Genomic DNA, 19,275 nt, shown 5'->3' with positions numbered 1-19,275 from the left:
GGGAGGACAAATGGGGTTATCCTGAAGGAACAGTATGCCAAGAGTGTTTTGGAGGTGAAAAGAGTGCCGGATAGAGTGATGTTTATAAAGCTGGAAATTGATGGTGTAATGATAAATGTTGTTAGTGCATATGCTCCATGAGTTGGGTGTGCGATGGATGAGAAAGAAAAATTTTGGAGTGAGTTGGATGAAGTGATGGTGAGTGTACCCAAGGGTGAGAGACTGGTGATTGGAGTGGATTTCAATGGGCATGTTGGTGAAGGGAACAGAGGGGATGAGGAAGTGATGGGCAGGTATGGTGTTAAGGAGAAGAATGCAGAAGGTCAGATGCTAGTGGATTTTGTGAAAAGGATGGAACATGGCTGTGGTGAATACATATTTTAAGAAGAGGGAGGAGCATAGGGTGACGTACAAGAGTGGAGGAAGATGCACACAGGTGGATTATATCCTATGCAGGAGGGCCAGTATAAAGGAGATTGGAGACTGTAAAGTGGTGACAGGGGAAAGTGTAGTTAGGCAGCATAGAATGGTGGTCTGTAGAATGATGTTGGTGATCAAGAAGAGGAGGACAAGTGTGAGAGCAGTGCCAAGGATCAAATGGTGGAAGTTGAAAAGGGGTGATTGTGAGCTGGAGTTCAGGGAAGAGTTAAAACAGGCACCGCGGGGCAGTGAAGAGTTACCAAATAGCTGGGTAACTACAGCAGAGATGGTAAGGGAGACAGCTAGAAAGGTGCTTGGTGTGACATCTGGACAGAGGAAGGAGGACAAGGAGACCAGGTGGTGGGATGAGGAAGTATAGGAGAGTATACAGAGGAAGAGGCTGGCGAAGAAGAAGTGGGATTGTCAGAGAGATGAAGAAAGTAGACAGGAGTATAAGGAGATGAGGAGCATGGCAAAGAGAGAGGTGGCGAAGGCTAAGGATAAGGCATATGGAGAGTTGTATGAAAGGTTGGACACTTAAGAGGGAGAAAGGACCTGTACCGATTGGCTAGACAGAGGGACCAAGCTGGGAAAGATGTGCAGTAGGTAAAGGTGATAAAGGATAGTGAGGGAAATGTACTCACAAGTGAGGAGAGTGTGTTGAGCAGATGGAAAGAGTACTTTGAGGGGCTGATGAATGAAGAGAATGAGAGAGAGAGAAGGTTGGATGATGTGGGGATAGTGAATCAGGAAGTGAAACAGATTAGCAAGTAGGAAGTACAGACAGCTATGAAGAGGATGAAGAATGAAAAGGCTGTTGGTTCAGATGACATACCAATGGAAGCATGGAGGTGCTTAGGAGAAATGGCAGTGAAGTTCTTAACCAGATTGTTTAATGAAATCTTGGAAAGTCAGAGGATGCCTGAGGAGTGGAGAAAAAGTGTTTTGGTGCCTATTTTTAAGAATAAGGGTGATGTGCAGAGTTGTAGTAACTACAGAGGGATAAAACTAATCAGGTTAAGAAGGGAGGTGATGATTAGCAATCAGCAGTATGGTTTCATGTCGGGAAAGAGCACTACAGATGTGATGTTTGCTCTGAAACTGTTGATGGAGAAATATAGGGAAGGTCAGAAGGGGTTGCATTATATCTTTGTGAACTTGGAGAAAGCATATGATAGGGCGACTAGAAAGGAGTTGTGGTATTGTATGAGGAAGTCAGGAGTGGCAGAGAAGTATATAAGAGTGGTACAGGATATGTACGAGGGTAGTGTGACAGTGGTGAAGTCTGCAGTGGGAGTGACAGATCCATTTAAGGTGGAGGTGGGATTACATCAAGGATCAGCTCTGAGCCCTTTCTTATTTGCTATGGTGATGGACAGGTTGACAGACAAGATCAGACAGGAGGCCCCATGGACTATGATGTTTGCAGATGACATTGTGATCTGTAGTGAGAGTAGGGATCAGGTTGAGGAGACCCTAAAGAGGTGGAGATATGCTCTAGAGAGGAGAGGAGTGAAGGTCAGCAGGACTAAGACAGAATATGTGTGTGTGTGAATGAGAGGGAGGATAGAGGAATGGTGAGGATGCAGGGAGTAGAGTTGGCGAAGGTGGATGAGTTTAAGTACTTGGGATCAACAGTTCAGAGTAATGGTGAGTGTGGAAGAGAGGTGAAAAAGAGAGTACAGGCAGGGTGGAATGGGTGGAGAAGAGTGTCAGGAGTGATTTGTGACAGGCGACTACCAGTAAGAGTGAAAGGGAAGGTCTACAAGAGGGTAGTGAGACCAGCTATGTTGTATGGGTTGGAGATGGTGGCATTGACAAAAAGGCAGGAGTCAGGGCTGGAAATGGCAGAGTTAAAGATGTTAAGATTTGCACTGGGTGTGACAAGGATGGACAGGATTAGGAATCAATATATTAGAGGGTCAGCTCAGGTTGGACGGTTTGGAGACAAAGTCAGAGAGGCAAGATTGCGTTGGTTTGGACATGTGCTGAGGAGGGGTGATGGGTATATTGGGAAAAGGATGCTAAGGATGGAGCTGCCAGGTAAGAGGAAAAAAGGAAGGCCTAAGATAAGGTTTATGGATGTGGTGAGAGAGGACATGCAGGTGGTTGGTATGACTGAGCAATATGCAGAGGACAGGAAGAAATGGAAACAGATGATCTGCTGTGGCAACCCATAAGGGAGCAGCCGAAAGAGAAGAAGAGTGTTTATGGTAAATGGGGTGAAATAGCCAGGTAATGGGACATTGGAATGGCTGCAGGGGGACTCTGATTCCATATTTTGGTTGTCTGTTCTTCAGTTTGTGTTTGAAACTTGGTATCCCACAATTCATCTGAGTGGACGGGGTTATATAATTATGTATGCAAATTTTACTTTAATCAGCGTACAGATTTGAATCTATTTTTCATGGGCCTTGTCCAGATTTTTAATGTTTCCAGGTTGAGAGGTATGCAGGGCACTGTTTTCCCAGAGAAGGTGGTGGAGGACTTTGCTTGAAGCACTTGGCTGAGGGCTCAACTCTACATCTGTGGTCAGTGTGGAGGCTTATTTGTGGCCTGATGAGAGAGAAGGAAACCCAACCACAGGATGTAAGTGTGTTTCCTGTCTGCTCTCAAGGGAATTTGTGCTGGTGCCGACAACTGCATCTGGAAATACTGTGTCTATCTATTTTTATTGCAAGTGAATGTCCCTCACTGGTGTCAGTGGTGTGGACTGAGGCTACTTGATTACTGGCCCAGAGGAGGGATGTCACAATCATCTATCTTTATTATATGTCTAAATATCAAACATGGACTTTTTTGCCATTTTTCCTCTGTATGTGTAAAACAGCTACTGAAAATTAAAAAAAAGTAAGATATGATATTATGTGATTCTATTCTAATAAAAGATGGCAGATAATTAAGAGGTTACTACCCCGCATGTATTTATCAGTATGATAAGTTGTATTTTGTCAGAGATCAATAGAAATATTAATTGCAGTTTTAAACCAAAGTGACAGAGTTTGTCTTGTGTAGACATCCCATACAGAGACAACAGCATATACCTATTGTATGTATCTGTATATAACATTTGGCAAATTGTATCCATCAAGCTTATACACATTGCACTTACTGTTTGTAGAAACATTTCATGCAATTTAGTTACTTTCTATAATTTTTTTTATGGTATGAAAATCTAATGCTATTAAACAATTTTGAGAATTGAAAGGAGAACCATTTAGAAAATCAAGAGAATTACTGAGGATGCCACTGAGATGCCACGAAGAAAACCACTGAGTGGCAAAATCATAAGACAGTTGCGAAACACTTGAAAATACGGAGAAAACATCAAAGATGTGTAAAAAGGCTACAGAAGAAATTATAACAACTAGAGTAAGTAGATTCTCCTTAGCAGTAAGGACTGAACACCTGTTATGTATATTGTACACAGGCTATGTGTACAGGCTTTTATATAGCGATGTAGTTTCAGTCAGAAAAATGCAAAACTGTACCGTTTGCAATATTTTTTTGATAAGAAGTTTAGCTTGGAGTATTGCTCTTACTTGCTCATCAATAATAAAGAGTAATAGAGCATTTTTAACTTTATTCACACTTTCAGAGTATTGTGTTTCTTTCTGAGTGGTATGAAACCTTTCTAAAATAAACTTGTTAAACAGTAGACCCATAATGTATCATTAATTAGCTTTGATCTGTGCAACAGTTCCAAAATTCCACCCTCTTCTTTGCTAATAGAAATTACATTATTCCTGTATACCCCTTCTTGTCTCAGCATACTAGCTTCAGATATACTGTATGGTTCCCATCTACTCCTGTACATTCTAGTAACTGTCAAAGTTTCCCCTTAGCTGATAACAAGTAGTCAGTTAAATTTATTTAACTCTATAAACTCAATACTTCTTACAGGTCAGTAGTCTAACACTATATTCAAAAATGGCTTCCTAGTCTTGTACTTTTGAATATGATATAAAAAACTCAAGGTTTCAATTCAAATGATTAGGCTCTTATAGTAAAACTTGCCAGCAACTGTATATGTAAATTAAGCCATTCAACCCCAGTCATATAATAGAAAGTTAAAATTGTAGCAAAACACATGTATCTAGGCTTTAATAGTGCTTCCGAGAGATTCCATGACTCCTCCATTCTTATTGCTGATTATTCAACCCAAATATGACACATCCATTTCCTAGTCAATACATCTGACTAACCAGACAAAATAATTACCTTAAATACTATACCTTAAAAGTAGCCCCGATGGCTTAATTCTGTTATCTAAACCTAAAACAGACATTGAACATATGGTATTATGCTATTTCAACATCCCAAATCACCCTAGTTAGAGCTTTCATCAACAACATAGATTTCTTCACACACTGAAATATCTGTGTTGTAGATGAGAGAGCTAACTGAGTTAGTTAAAGGTGTGACTTTGCAGTGTTTTGTATTGTTTTTGTTTGGAATTTTTGCCACATTCTCTTTTATAAAGTTACAATACATTGTATTGCCCCTCAAACTTGTATTTCTTTTAACTTTTCTTCTTACAGTAGTTTCTAGCATCCAATCAGTTTCATTTTTATATGCGACAATATCTAAGAAGTCTACATATGTACTCTCATATTTCATAGAAACATAAGAAAAAAGAGAGACAGCGAGTAAGTATTATTGCTAACTGTATTAAAATCATTAATTTCCCCCAAAGGGTCATCCCATAGACTATTGTGAGGGTCATGACCCTATCACATTACATATTTCCAAGTCCATAACTGTAAGGGTTTTTTTTCCATCTTATGTTCTTTAATACTTTTTCTGCAGGTCAAGAATTTGTTCAAGATATTTTGCAAATTTTTAAACACTTATTATTTTGCAAATAAAACATGGGGAACTAGTGCTGGCATTGTCACATTCAGTCACCTCCTTTATATCTTTCAGATTTTTCTCCTTTGTTAACTCTTTTAGCTTTTTCATTATATATAAAGAAAAGCTTCCTATACCCACAGCCCAATTTTCCATTTAATCATTTCTTGTTGAAAATTCAGTCATCACTATCATCTTTTCCAAAGAACATCGTACTAATGCTTAACCATCTTGGTATATTTTTGAAAGATATATAACTTTTAAAAGTCAAACACGCCCACTAGATTTTTGTTTTTCTTTTTTCTTTTCTTTTCTTTTCTTTTCTTTTCTTTCTCTGTTTTTAATAAGAGCAGCAGGTAATACTGGGTTTTGTGCACCTTATTACAAAGTAAATCCAAACAATATGCTGATTGGAAGGCTAAAAGTCTGAGCTCTGATATATGTAGCTTTTTCTATTGCAGTATTTTATATATGATGAAAAATAGATTTAGGCACATGATTTATATATAAGATTTATCATGATTATTATGAAAACTAAAGAATGATACATTAAGGAACAATATTAAAAGAAATGTTTTGTTGTTGCAAGTGAAATAATATCCAGCATTAAAATAAACATTTTGCAAGGAGCTACCGCCGCTGAACCCTCCATACAGTGGTCTATACCCCCACATCCCCATTCTTACATGTACTAAATTGATGGTGTTGCATTAGTTGGGGTGTAAACAAGACAATCCCTTCTGTAAAGTACAGCCACACAAACTGAAATCTTGCTGTACCTAACAAAAACAAGGTATAGGACTATAAATAAATACATTTAATATCTCCCACACCCACAAATAAAAACAAGTGAAGCCATAGAATCAAAGACAGACATAAAAATACTTCAGAAAACACATTCCTAACTCACAGAGCTATAAACAAAAGATAACAAACCTGTCCTCTTAAAAAAAGTACATAAAAATGTAATGAAAAAGCAAAACAATTCAATTAAAACACTTGTCTGTATTTACAAACAGCAAGGAAAAAATATTTGATCACAAAAGTGTAATATTAGGTAACAAATTATATAACAGAATAAACATGCACCTTGTGTAGGTTTTTGGGTACTTACGTATTATCGCAACCAGATTTTGCAAGGTACTGTACTTTCCGCCTTTAGTTTAAATTTAAAAAAATATAGTGTATTAGGGAAGGGTAGTGTGTCTAAAAGTATGCTGGGATATCGGTGGTTTTTTTTTAATGGTTTTATGGGTAAATTTTTTGGATAGGTGCGTAGTGTGCTGAAAATGAGTGTTACGTTGGTACGTATATTTATAGCTGAACTTTGAAGGTGCTTTCCATTTCGGAGCTGTCATCGGAAGGAGATGGTCACATAGGAATTATGGAAGGATTTTACCGATTTGGCTGTCGTTGGAAGGTGTTCGTATCGGAATGGAGTTATCAAAGGATTTTGGGATCGTTTTCCTTTTGGATGTATCGTTGGAAGGTGTTCGTATGGGAAGGAGTTATCGAAGAATTTGGGGATCGCTATCAAAGGAGTTGGAAACTATCGCTGAAACTTAATTTGTGGTTTTTTTGGATATATCGTTGGGACAATTGGTGTTTTTGGACTTTGGGAGTTATCGTTTGAACTTCGGTTGGTTAAAAATGACTTTTGGATTTATTGTTGGGGCAGTCGATGTTATTTTAAAATTTGGACTTATCGAAGGACTTTGGTGGACTTATCGAAGGACTTTGGGAGCTATTATTGGAACTTACTTTGGTTACAAAGGACTTTTGGAGCTATCGTTGGGGCAATCGAAGGAGCTTTTGGTTTGGGATTTATCGTTGGGATGTGTTACACATGTGGAGATTTATTTTCCTTTATTCAGTTCTTGGATTACTTAAAACAAAAAAGAAGAAAATGGAGACAAGGTAAGTGATTGAGGAAAAGTATTTAATGGTTAAACTGTATTTATTAAATGGTACATATGCAATGTAATATAAGTAAATTCAGAATACTGCTTTGTTTCTTTCTTGGCTGTCATGTATATTAAGTATATTCGAATGTCATTAATTTTCATAGCTATTAGGGTTCTACTGTTAAATATTGTTAATTGTGGATTCTTCAGTTGTTGTTATATTGGTAGTCAGTGTAGATAGTTCAGAAGATGTGGATTGCTCACTGGGTGTTGTTTTGTTTTTTACTGTTGACAGCTTGGAAGTAGTTGGTTGGTTAATTGGTGTGGTACTTGGTATGGTTTTTCTGCTTTTTTGTGGAGGAAAGTTGTTAGCGATGGCTTTTAGTAGTTCTTCAAAGCAGTCTTTTGAATGTGATAGTTGTGTTTCATGCCACATATATTCAACAAGATAGGAATGTAGATGGTGACGTGCAGTTCCTCACTGTTTCTTGTTTCTCCACTTTACTGAGCCCAACATTCTTTCTATATGTTGTGTATGCACTCCAGTGTCAGGGTCAACAAAATTGTAGCTGTGATTAACTTTGCCATGGCTAAAGCCAGATTTTTCCAGTTGTTTTGTTTGGTATGCTTTCCAGGAGTCTGAGTATATAATGCTACCTTCTTTGATGTTTTTTGTATTTGGTCAAACAATGTAGAGGCAGTTCTGTCAGGCACTTTTACTACAAACGTTTCTTTCGTTTCCCTACAGATCCCTCCAAAAATCCACTGTTGAGGTAGAATACGACCGCTGTTATTTTTCCGCCGAGTAAATAAACTTTCATCAATTTCCACTATATGCCCTGGCCCTCCAATCATTTTCTTCTCTTGTTTTTCCAACTCCATGGTGCATACATCCCTTAAATAATTACTCCAGTCGATAACTGTTTTGTCAGCCATATCCAATTCTTCACGACAAAAGTTAATGCTAGTTAACTGCTTACACCAACAGTATATAAAACGAACAGCAGTTATGAAAGAAATTCTACTTCCTTCAAAAAAGTTACCTTCCCGAACTCCTATATGCTGGTAGCATTTAGTAGAGTTGCATTTCCAAAATATTTGTTTTCCATGGTATAATTTCATGTCCTGAACTGCATTCCTTTAAACTGTGTATAATTCCATACTGTTGAAATAACTGAATTGCCTCCTTATCTGTGTTAGGTAAATCCCACAATCGCATTTTTCACAAAACTAAGATTACAGCAATCAACTTAGATGGTTAATAACTATATGTTTTTTGACTAGAGCTTTGACAACTTTTGTATGGCACGGGAAATGGAACACATGCAGAGATGCTTTACTGACATGCGTAAATAGCGGTAAAAAGGGTCAGGCTATTTTCAAATGTTCTTTTCTCTGTGTTTTCAAGTTTAAATACTACTACTATAACTTAAAACTTTTATAGAAAAGACGTTATTTAGTTTTAATACTGTTAATTCCGTTTATTTAAGGAAAATACAAGCAAATATTTTAAGCTTGAAAATCTGGTTGCGATAATACGTAAGTACCGGTTTTTGTAATCTTTATAAACATAGTAGAAGCTGTAGGATGTACAAATTCACATTTAATATTCTAGTTCTATCTGGTATTATTAAGGGAGAGTATTATACATTTCTAGAAAAGGGAGCATAGTTTATATTGCTTCATATGTAAGTACTGGAATGTCTTTATGGACTATTTTAAGCTTATCCAATTTCCCTTAGTGAGACTCAAATCCTGTAGCACTTATTTGTGAAGTGAACACTTTAACCTCACCCTCTCAATCCCATTTTTGATGTTTTTTAGATCCTCGTTTCCAAATGCCTTTACCTCCTTTACTGTGACCAGACATGACCCTTTTTAACATAATATTAATACAACCAAAAACATTGCAAGTTATGTTAAATGACACTAGCCAATCAGGATTAGTTGTTTGAAACTTATAATAAAATGCACACTACTTAAACATTGTGACTATTTTTTTTCTTCATCTGTTTTTTCACATAAATGTGATTAGAATATCAGTTTTTAGCAGTTTGAAGTCAATGGTACATGAATATGCTAACTGCTGACATTTGATTTTAATAACTGTAGGTTTATATATAACTGGACTGTTTTTTGTTTTTATTGCTTCTTCTATTCAGTCAGGTAAATACATTGTACTGAGCTTGTCTTTTCTAATTTTATTGTCAATACTTCCATTCTCAAAGATGACTAATCCAAAACTGAAATAGGACTATTGTTCCAGTGCTAATTTAAGACCTCGTACAAAAGTTGAAGAAACAGTTTACTCACAGATCACTGAACATGTTGGCAAACATTAGTTTTTTCCCATAAACAACAAATATTTAGAAAGGGCTTTGACATACTCACTGCTGCCTACTGTATGCTTGATCTAAAGTTCACCAAGATGGGGTAAGGTTTCCTAACCAGTGCCATAGTCACAGGTTTAACAAAAGTCTTTGAGTCTGTTGATCACATATAGCTACTATTAAAACCTGAAAAATTAGGATTTTGTGATAGGGCAATTAAACGGCTTAACAACTTTCTTATTTTCAGACCCATTGATGTTGTCTCTGATCATTACAACTTGAAAGTAGGTAACTTTACTTCTGAGGTACCTGAGGGATTCTTTTAAGGGCCACCCACATTATTCATCAATGGCCCAGCAACTATTGCACCTAACCCAACTATCCTACATATGGATAGTCCCATTCATATTAAAGTTGTTAAAACAAGTGCAAAGGTACAAAAGAAGCTATATACAAGCTATACTTTGATTTTATACTGGCTGCATAACAAATTGTTTATTAGTGCATGCAAAACAAAAACTGTGTTACTGGTACTTTTCATAGATTAAGCGATGTAGATGTCTTTAAAATAGATGGCCCTCTTAGCAAGCTGATTGAAATGGTTAGGCAATGCAGATACTTGGGTCTATAGCATGGCCCAATTCCTTCATTTAGAAGTGATGTAAAAGTTCTACTAATAATGGTCTGAAATAATTTAAAATAATATAACAACTTACAAACCACCTTGTCTTCAAATTCCTGAAATGCTTTGAGAAAAAAGGTCTTGAAATAAGTAGGATAACATATGCTTTAACAGTCAGTACCTATAGCTCATCCCAAAATACTAGCACATTCCAAATTACCCTAAATAAAATGTACATGCTCATTTGACTCTCGAATACCTGGGGACATCATTGTCTCTTGCTGCAGAAAGACAACTGGTTGGTTGTTACAGCATATGCCATCTACTGCTTAAGTCCATCACTTTCAGACAATTATATCTGGAATTTTGCTGCTCATTGGAAAATAGATTAGAGACTGCCATAACTCTATGCATTAAGAGCTCACAACCGAGGGGTCATAGGTTCATAGGTTCATAGGTTGGTACTAGGCTATCAGCCCTAGGGCCTATACAAGCCTAGCCATAACAATTCCCTGGCTATTTATTCCCACATTATTTACTTTCCTGGATCCCTGTCTAGCAGGGCGACTGACGTGATCCCTGGGGTGAATTTCCTTTCTCCCATCCAATCATCAAGGTTCCTCTAAGGTCCTTAAAGGAAAAATGCCAGACTTTGGACTAATAGTAGTACTACATAAATCTTTCATTAAGATTGTATCAACACCAGGAATCTATTAATGAGGTATATTAAGCATCAAAACAAGCTTGTGTGATTCAGAATGTTACATGATAACCTAAATAAAATCTACAAATGTCCTTACTACACACAACACGGCTGACCCCTTTTCATTAGAAGTTCTATTTACAGGTACAGTGCTAAATATGTTTTTCTTTCAAGATAAGTTGATTTTCCTGTTTGTTTTCTTGTTACCTTAATATTTTAAGAATTTGTTTTGTAATCAGTAATGAATGCTGTGCCTGCAGAGTGATACCACCTACGTACGAATGTGCCTTTTATATACATCATTGCTTTCCATAAGAAGCTAGTTAGTTAGCCTTCTAATGCGGAGTTCATAAGAATGTTGTACTGTGATTTTGTTTTGCATTACATGTGACATTTTTGTACTAAGTGCTTTCTCTGTATGCAACTCTAAAACTTTGCATAAGTTTCTTTTACTCTTGTCATACTAAGCATTTTAGTCCTCCCCATGCCATCAATGTGTATACTTTGAAAAAAGGCCAACGCAAATGTAATGCACTTCGCAAGGCATTTCTGTACAGGATTGCTAACGAATCCATAATAACCACAATGAAGGAGAAAAAGATGCAATTGCAGCTTAGAAAACAGTTATCCACACCTCAATGGAACTCCAGAAGACAGGAAACAGTTGATGGGCTTATGGGTATCTGATGAAGTTGAGGACAAAAACGTATTTTCAAGGAGTATCATTTATGTGTTTTGCTTTCTTACTGCATTAAAACTGTGTTAAGCCCATCAACTGTTTCCTGTCTTCTGGAGTTCCATTGAGGTGTGCATAACTGTTTTCTAAACTAATCCATAATGTCAGCACTGATAGAGACACCTACATACAAATAATCTGTAAACAAATGCATTACTTACCACATTAATACTGAATGCATAGAGAAGGTCAAATGGCAGGGCAGCTATGAGATCGACAAAGAACCAGGTTGTTGCATAGTGCACACAGATTGAACGAGGGTCATAAACAACTTGTCCGGATTTACTGACATATGTTGTGCGAAAATTTAGCAGGATATCTAGAAAGAAAGAAAAAACAATAAAACATATATTAATAGATTATTATAACTGCATAATCTTTTATCCTACATCCTACAGATAAAAATTTTATATATTTTTTTATCCTACATCCTACAGATAAACAATTTTATCATTTTCTTTTGGAAGTTGCAAATTCTTACAGTAATTCTATAGGATCGTAGGATCATAGGAAGTTGTTAGGCTATTGGCCCTGAGGCCTTTACAAGCCTAGCCAAGAATTTAGCCCATGTTCCAACAAGTCAGCACCCTATGCCACTGTCCAGCAGGGACACAGGTGAAATCCCAGGGGTGTATTTTCTGTTCCTCATCCAGTTATCCAAGTTGCGCTTAAAAAGGGTTAATGCGGTACTCTGTTTGACGTGGAGAGGGAGTGTATTCCAGAAAAGGGGGAGTCTCTGTGACACAAATATGTCCTGCTAACAAGTCCAACTAATGTTACAGACCAGGTTGAGGTCATGCATGTGGGTTACTTGAGTGGAATTTTACTTGTGGATATGCAGCAGCCCCATCAAGGCGGGATCTGAGATTGCTTTGTATGTCAGACAGAGGTCTGTAGGAGACTCAGTAGAGGGACAGGGCCTTTAGCCTATCTATGTAGAGTAGATGTCCAAGGCCATGGATTCTCCTGGTTAGGAACCTCTGTGGTCTCTCCAGCTGCTGCATGTGCTTTGTGAGGTACTTTCCAAAAGGGGCATTGCACTCAATAATAGGTATTATAAGGGAAGAATACAGGCATGTTATGACCACCTTGTTCCTGGATGAGATAGCCTTACTAATGAGGTGGGCCATGTAAAAAGCTTTCCGTACAATGGAGGCAATATGGTGGTCAAACGTTAGTTTGCTATCAACCTGGGTGCCAAGTCCCTCATGACTGATTGCGTGCTTACGACCTTACCTGGTTTGTCTTGCTGCATGTGTGTCCCATACAGTACTTTCCTGCATTCTACATTACCAGTTTCTAATCAGTGGATCTACTTCGACCCATCAAAATTACACTTTATCGAATTCTACTTACCTGACTCCATTTCTCCGAAACAACGTTAAACCAAAAGAACGGATTGCCAAAATCCTTTCCCTGTGAAAGGAACCACTTAGCCACCACGGAAAAAACCTTCAATGGATCAAAAAACAAACCCACCAAAGTGGAGGGCTTCACCCACCCATGTCCGCCATGCCCCCCCCACTCCTCTACTTAAATATACCCACTCTGAGATCACACTATACTGATAAAGGGCAAAGTTCACCATGGTAGCCAAGTGGTTCCTTTTACCGGGAAAGGATTTTGTCAGTCCGTTCTTTCGGTTTAATGTTGTTTCGGAGAAGTGGAGTTGGGAAAGTAGAATTTGATAAAGTGTAATTTCAATGGGTCAAAATAGACCCATAATTAGCATACAGAATACTTGTACTTGTCATGCCAAAGCTGATGAAAGCTCCCATGTTCATGTGGGTTACAGAATGCATATGTGCAATACTATAAGGAAGTTAATCAAGATTATACTCATATGCTTTGTGTTGCACTTCGTTAGCTGGAGCAGACCACTCTTGAGGCAGTAAATAGCATGCTCTTAGAATCAGCTTCTTCACATCCAGCTTCAGCAGACTGTCTTCTTTGAAAGCCAGATATTGAATAGGGGCCAGTCTTATGCCTACTATATATAGTTTGTCATTTGACTTTATGCATAATATATTTCTTCACTTTTTACATGATTTGGGATTTCCAGGGAAGCAGTTTCCAGGAAAAGTAACATAACAGGTAAAATGATTATGCAGAGAATAATAATTCTAATCTGTGGATCCTTTCTTTCAGCAAACAGTAGTTTTATCTGACCCCACTATTCCTTGCCTTAGTTTATGAAATCTTATTTGAGTTATTTGAAAATATAGAAGGCATTTCCTAAATGTATTATATATGTATAAGAAATTTGTTTACTCAGTAAACCTGAGAAGCAGAGTACTTCTCATCCTTGCCTTCCTACTAATGGTGTGGTCTGAGCATACTGCCAGGCCCTATGATCATATAATTAAAATATTATTTAGAAAACAGAAATAATATTCTCACATTTTCAAAAACTTTCCCTAATTCTGTAGTGGTATATTCTCACACTAGCAAGTTACTAAAAAACATCCCATAGATATTAGTGAAATCAGAATCTAATGTCTTAGCTTGTGAAAGAAAGTGACTTTGAAAGCAGCTAAGACTTTCTCCACCTTTCTGTGACATCAACCAGTAAGGTGAAACATTTATTTTTAAGCTTGTTAGTATGACAAAAATGGAATTTCAGCAGCAGTAGTTTTTGTTAATCAGAAAACTGTGACATTTGACATTCGCAGATTGAAGTAAACCCCAATCTCGTTTGATAAAAATGATTAATTCCTGGTGACGTCAGATAGTTGTCAGCATCACCTCTTGCTAAAATACACACAAGAATAATGAACGTGGTTTTAGTCCTGACATTTACTGTTTAATAAACTCTTTGTGCTAAAATACTATTGTCTTTTTAAATATGATAAGTAATGGCCCAGTCACTTATTTTATAAAACAGCTTATGCTTCATACATTTTCTTTTGGCCTATACGAAAACTGTCCAAATCTTTGTTTAGCTTTGCTGTTCCAAGTCAATTAAAGTGGTGCTTTTTCCCCCATCATGCATACTGTTACCCAAATAGGTGTCTTTTGTTGTTTCTGTGACTAAATTTTAATTACATCACGATTTATGGCAATATACAAATGACACCTTTTTGAGAAAACATTAATGAACTTTTTTTGGGGTCAGTGACATAAATTTTACATTTGTTGAAATATAATTTTCAATGCATCACAGAAGGAAATTTAGGGCACATGACAGAAACCTGCACACTGCTGATATTAAAGTATGATAATATAATGGTTGCATAGCTCTCAACAGTCCAGATTTTCACCTTGTATTTTTGTTATGTTCCTTATAAAATGTGTGGTTTTCTGACAAATCACTGAGGACTGAAGTCACTAAATAATGGCAGACATTTGAGTTATTGTTTTATCAAGGTGTGGATGGGAGGAGAAATGGCATAGGCGTTATCCTGATGGAACAGTATGCTAAGAGTGTTTTGGAGGTGAAAAGAGTGTCGGATAGAATGATGTTTATGAAGCTGGAAATTGATGGTGTAATGATGAATGTTGTTAGTGCATATGCTCCACAACTTGGGTGTGCGATGGACGAGAAAGAAATATTTTGGAGTGAGTTGGATGAAGTTATGATGATTGTATCCAAGGATGAGAGAGTGGTGATTGGAGCAGATTTCAATGGGCATGTTGGTGAAGGGAACAGAGGGGATGGGTAGGTATGGTGTTAAGCAAAGGAATGCAGAAGGTCAGATGGTAGTGGATTTTGTGAAAAGGATGGACATGGTTGTGGTGAATACGTATTTTAACAAGAGGGAGGAGCATACTGTGACATACAAGAGTGGAGGAAGCTGCACACAGGTGGATTATATCTTATGTAGGAAGGCCAGTTTGAAGGAGATTGGAGACTGCAAAGTGGTGACCGGGGAAAGTGTAGTTAGGCAGCATAGAACGGTGGTTTGTAAGATGATGTTGGTGATCAAGAAGGGGAGGAGGAGTGTCAGGGCAGGATCAGATGGTGGAAATTGAAAAAGGGTAATTGTGTGGTGGAGTTCAGGGAAGAGTTAAGATAGGCACTGGGTGGCAGTGAAGAGTTACCAAATAGCTGGGTAACTACAGCAGAGCTAGTAATGGAGATGGCTAGAAAGGTGCTTGGTATGACATCTGGACAGAGGAAGGAAGACAAGGAGACATGGTGGTGGAATGAGGAAGAACAAGAGAGTATACAGAGAAAGAAGCTGGCAAAGGAGAAGTGGGATTGTCAGAGAGATGAAGAAAGTAGACAGGAGTATAAGGAGATGAGGTGCATGGCAAAGAGAGAGGTGGTGAAGGCTAATGATAAGGCATATGAAGAGTTGTATGAAAGGTTGGACACTAAGGAGGGAGAAAAGGACCTGTACCGATTGGCTAGACAGACGGACTGAGCTAGGAAAGATGTGCAGCAGGTAAAGGTGATAAGGGATAATGAGGGAAACGTACTCACAAGCGAGGAGAATGTGTTAATCAGATGGAAAGCGTACTTTGAGGGGTTGATGAATGAACAGAATGGATAGTGAATCAAGGCTGTTGGTCCAGATGACATACCTGTGAAGTTTCTAACCAGATTGTTTAATGAAATCTTGGAAAGTGAGAGGATGCCTGAGGAATGGAGAAAAAGTGTTTTGGTACCGATTTTTAAGAATAAGGGTGATGTGCAGAGCTGTAGTAACTACAGAGGGATTAAATTGATCAGTCACAGCATGAAGTTATGGGAAAGAGTAGTGGAAGCTAGGTTAAGAAGGGACGTGATGATTAGTGATCAGCAGTATGGTTTCATGCTGGGAAAGAGCACTACAGATGCGATGTTTGCTCTGAGAGTGTTGATGGAGAAGTGCAGAGGTCAGAAGGAGTTGCATTGTGTTTTTGTAGACTTAGAGAAAGTATATGACAGGGTGCCTAGAGAGGAACTGTGGTATTGTATGAGGGAGTCTGGAGTATCAGAGAAGTATGTAAAAGTGGTACAGGATATGTACGAGGGTAGTGTGACAGCGGTGAGATCGGCGGTGGGAGTGACAGATGCATTTAAGGTGGAGGTGGGATTACATCAAGGATCAGCTCTGAGCCCTTTTTTATTTGCAATGGTGATGGACAGGTTGACAGACGAGATCAGACAGGAGTCCCTGTGGACTACGATGTTTAGTGAGAGTAGGGAACAGGTGGAGGAGACCCTGGAGAGATGGAGATATGCTCTAGAGAGAAGAGGAATGAAGGTCAGCAGGACTAAGACAGAATATATGTGTGTCAATGAGAGGGAGAATAGAGGAATCATGAGGATGCAAGGAGTAGAGGTGGAGAAGGTGGATGAGTTTAAATACTTGGGATCAATAGTTCAGAGTAATGGTGAGTGTGGAAGAGAGGTGAAGAAGAGAGTACAGGCAGGATGGAGTGGGTGGAGAAGAGTGTCAGGAGTGATTTGTAACAGACGAGTACCAGTAAGAGTCAAAGGGAAGGTCTACAAGAGGGTAGTGAGACCAGCTATGTTATATGGGTTGGAGACAGTTGCATTGACAAAAAGGCAGGAGTTAGAGCTGGATGTGGCAGAGTTAAAGATGTTAAGATTTGCACTGGGTGTGACGAGGGTGGACAGGATTATGAATAAATATATCAGAGGATCAGCCCAGGTTGGAAGGTTTGGAGACAAAGCCAGAGAGGCAAGATTATGTTGGTTTGGACATGTGCTAAGAAGGGATGCTGAGTATATTGGGAAAAAAATGCTAAGGATGAAGCTACCAGGCAACAGGAAAAAAGGAAGACCTAAGATAAGGTTTATGGATGTGGTGAGAGATGAGATACAAGTGGTTGGTGTGACAGAGCAAGATGCAGAGAACAAGAAAAAATAGAAACAGATGATCTATTGTGGTGACCCCTAACGGGAACAGCAGAAAGATGATGATTTGAGTTTTCCATTTTATACTCCTTCAGAAAATGCATGACAATACAAAGCAATCAAAGCAAAGCAATTCAATCAACTTTAAGTTTATAAGAGCAGTATTTAAAACTTGTTTCTATTTTTGGGCCTTTGCCCCTTCATTATTCAAGGGTTCTCTTTGCGACATTCACATGTGATCAAAATTCTGTGAATTATGTGCAGTGCATTATAAACCTTCCTGTGCATTCACTGCAGAAAACTGCCGACACACAATACCGTAAATAACCATGTAGGTGTGCAGTTACACAGTAGACATCGTTTTCACGCAGACATATCGAATCGTCCCAGTTCACTGTTTCCAACTTGAAATAAATGAAGCAGTTTTCATTATGTAAATCAAATGTTTTTCAATAAATTAACAAGGAATACCTTCATTATCCCCAAAAAGACCTATATGACTCTTGATACACATACTTATAATTACTTTCTACTCATAGTTTTGAAAATTGGCAGTCTCCTGCCTGTTAATACTGGGCTTGACATTAAAAAATATAAAATCAAAAAGGGCGGCACAGCAGATAGTACTGCTGCCAGCTCACTTCTTGGCTGAGGTGGCTTTTATGGAGTGACTCTACATTCTGTCTCAATCTATGTGTTGTTTTGCCTGATGCTTCAGTTTCCTCTCACATCTGCAGGATGCAGGTGAATTGTTGCTTGTACAAAATTCCTGTAGATGTGTACATTGTGTGTGTGTGTGTGTGTGTGTGTGTGTGTGTGTGTGTGTGTGTGTGTGTGTGTGTGTGTGTGTGTGCTCACACTGTGGTTTGTTTGCAACCTGTGAGGGGGTGTTACCCCATCCATGATATGTTTCATTGCTTAAGCCCATTATTTGAACTAATATTGTCTCTGATAGCTTATTGCTTACTGTCAGTATCTCTAATATTCCATACAGATGCCAGGGTTTATCTGGAGTCCATAAGTAACTAGTCTTTTTTCCCACTGGTCATTTAAGAATAATCCTTTTTTTTCAATGATAGGCCAATCCCCTCTTTTCTAGAAGAGGCTCAATTAAATTATTTTTAACTGGGAAAAAGTCAGCTGTCAAGAAAATGTCATTACTGCCTTTGATAAATTTACCAAAATCCTCACAGATATTAAAAACAGGTTGTTTCTAGCGATGATAAGAAGATTTATGGGAGTCATATATTCATGGCCACCAAACACACTAAGGGAAATACTATGCAAAGGAATAAATTATGGAAATGATAGAAAATTCCAATACTGCAGTAAACTAAGAGGCTTGCGAAAAAGAAAAAAGATTACAGACTAAACACTCGAAAGGGTAAAATTACCTTCCTTAGAAAGAGGCAGGTCTTACTGGAGGGAAATCTTAACCATTTTGAAAATCCATCCAAGAAGTGGCAAATGTGTAACATATAGGTCTTTCAGGAACAATGTCCTCTGTAGCTAAGATACCATAGAACTTCTGCATCCTGGAGACTATCCTTCCATGTTAGGATTCTTTCATACCATTAACACATAGGTTGGGAGCAGTTGTAACCGGGTTCAGGTACCTAGGCAGTGAGACATTTCCCTGTGGAACATTTGGTTGGGGACACATAGCTGTAGTGATATTCAGCTGAAGAGAAATATGGCTGTTGCAAATTCCCTGTGGGCCAAAAGAAGAATGTGGCGCCATGTCCATGACTCCAGTAACCAAATGCACAGGTGGAAAATAATGTTCATGGTCTCCAAGGCAACATGAGACAGTAGGCAATATGGCAGGCTTCTGCAGCAGGCTGGCCAGTGCGCATGTCAGTGGCAGTAAAAATGCAGTGCACAGTGGGCAGTGCCTTTA

The 19,275-nt window shown here is 38.3% G+C and overlaps 1 protein-coding gene across 1 annotated transcript in view; it reads right to left on the bottom strand.

Annotated features, from left to right (window-relative positions):
* LOC122793005 (potassium voltage-gated channel subfamily H member 8-like) overlaps positions 1-19,275 on the bottom strand; it is a 3,945,365-nt gene that overhangs the window by 1,473,377 nt on the left and 2,452,713 nt on the right. Inside the window, exon 6 of the mRNA XM_044060632.1 lies at positions 11,728-11,885. Coding sequence (XP_043916567.1) covers positions 11,728-11,885 — 158 coding nt within the window. The remainder of the gene's footprint in view (positions 1-11,727; positions 11,886-19,275) is intronic.

Source organism: Protopterus annectens, chromosome 2.part0 (genome assembly GCF_019279795.1).
Source record: "Protopterus annectens isolate FY-2018-M chromosome 2.part0, PAN1.0, whole genome shotgun sequence".
Classification (NCBI taxonomy): domain Eukaryota; kingdom Metazoa; phylum Chordata; order Ceratodontiformes; family Protopteridae; genus Protopterus; species Protopterus annectens.
Note: the sequence above shows the minus strand (reverse complement) of the source record. Positions and strands in the feature narration are given on the sequence as shown.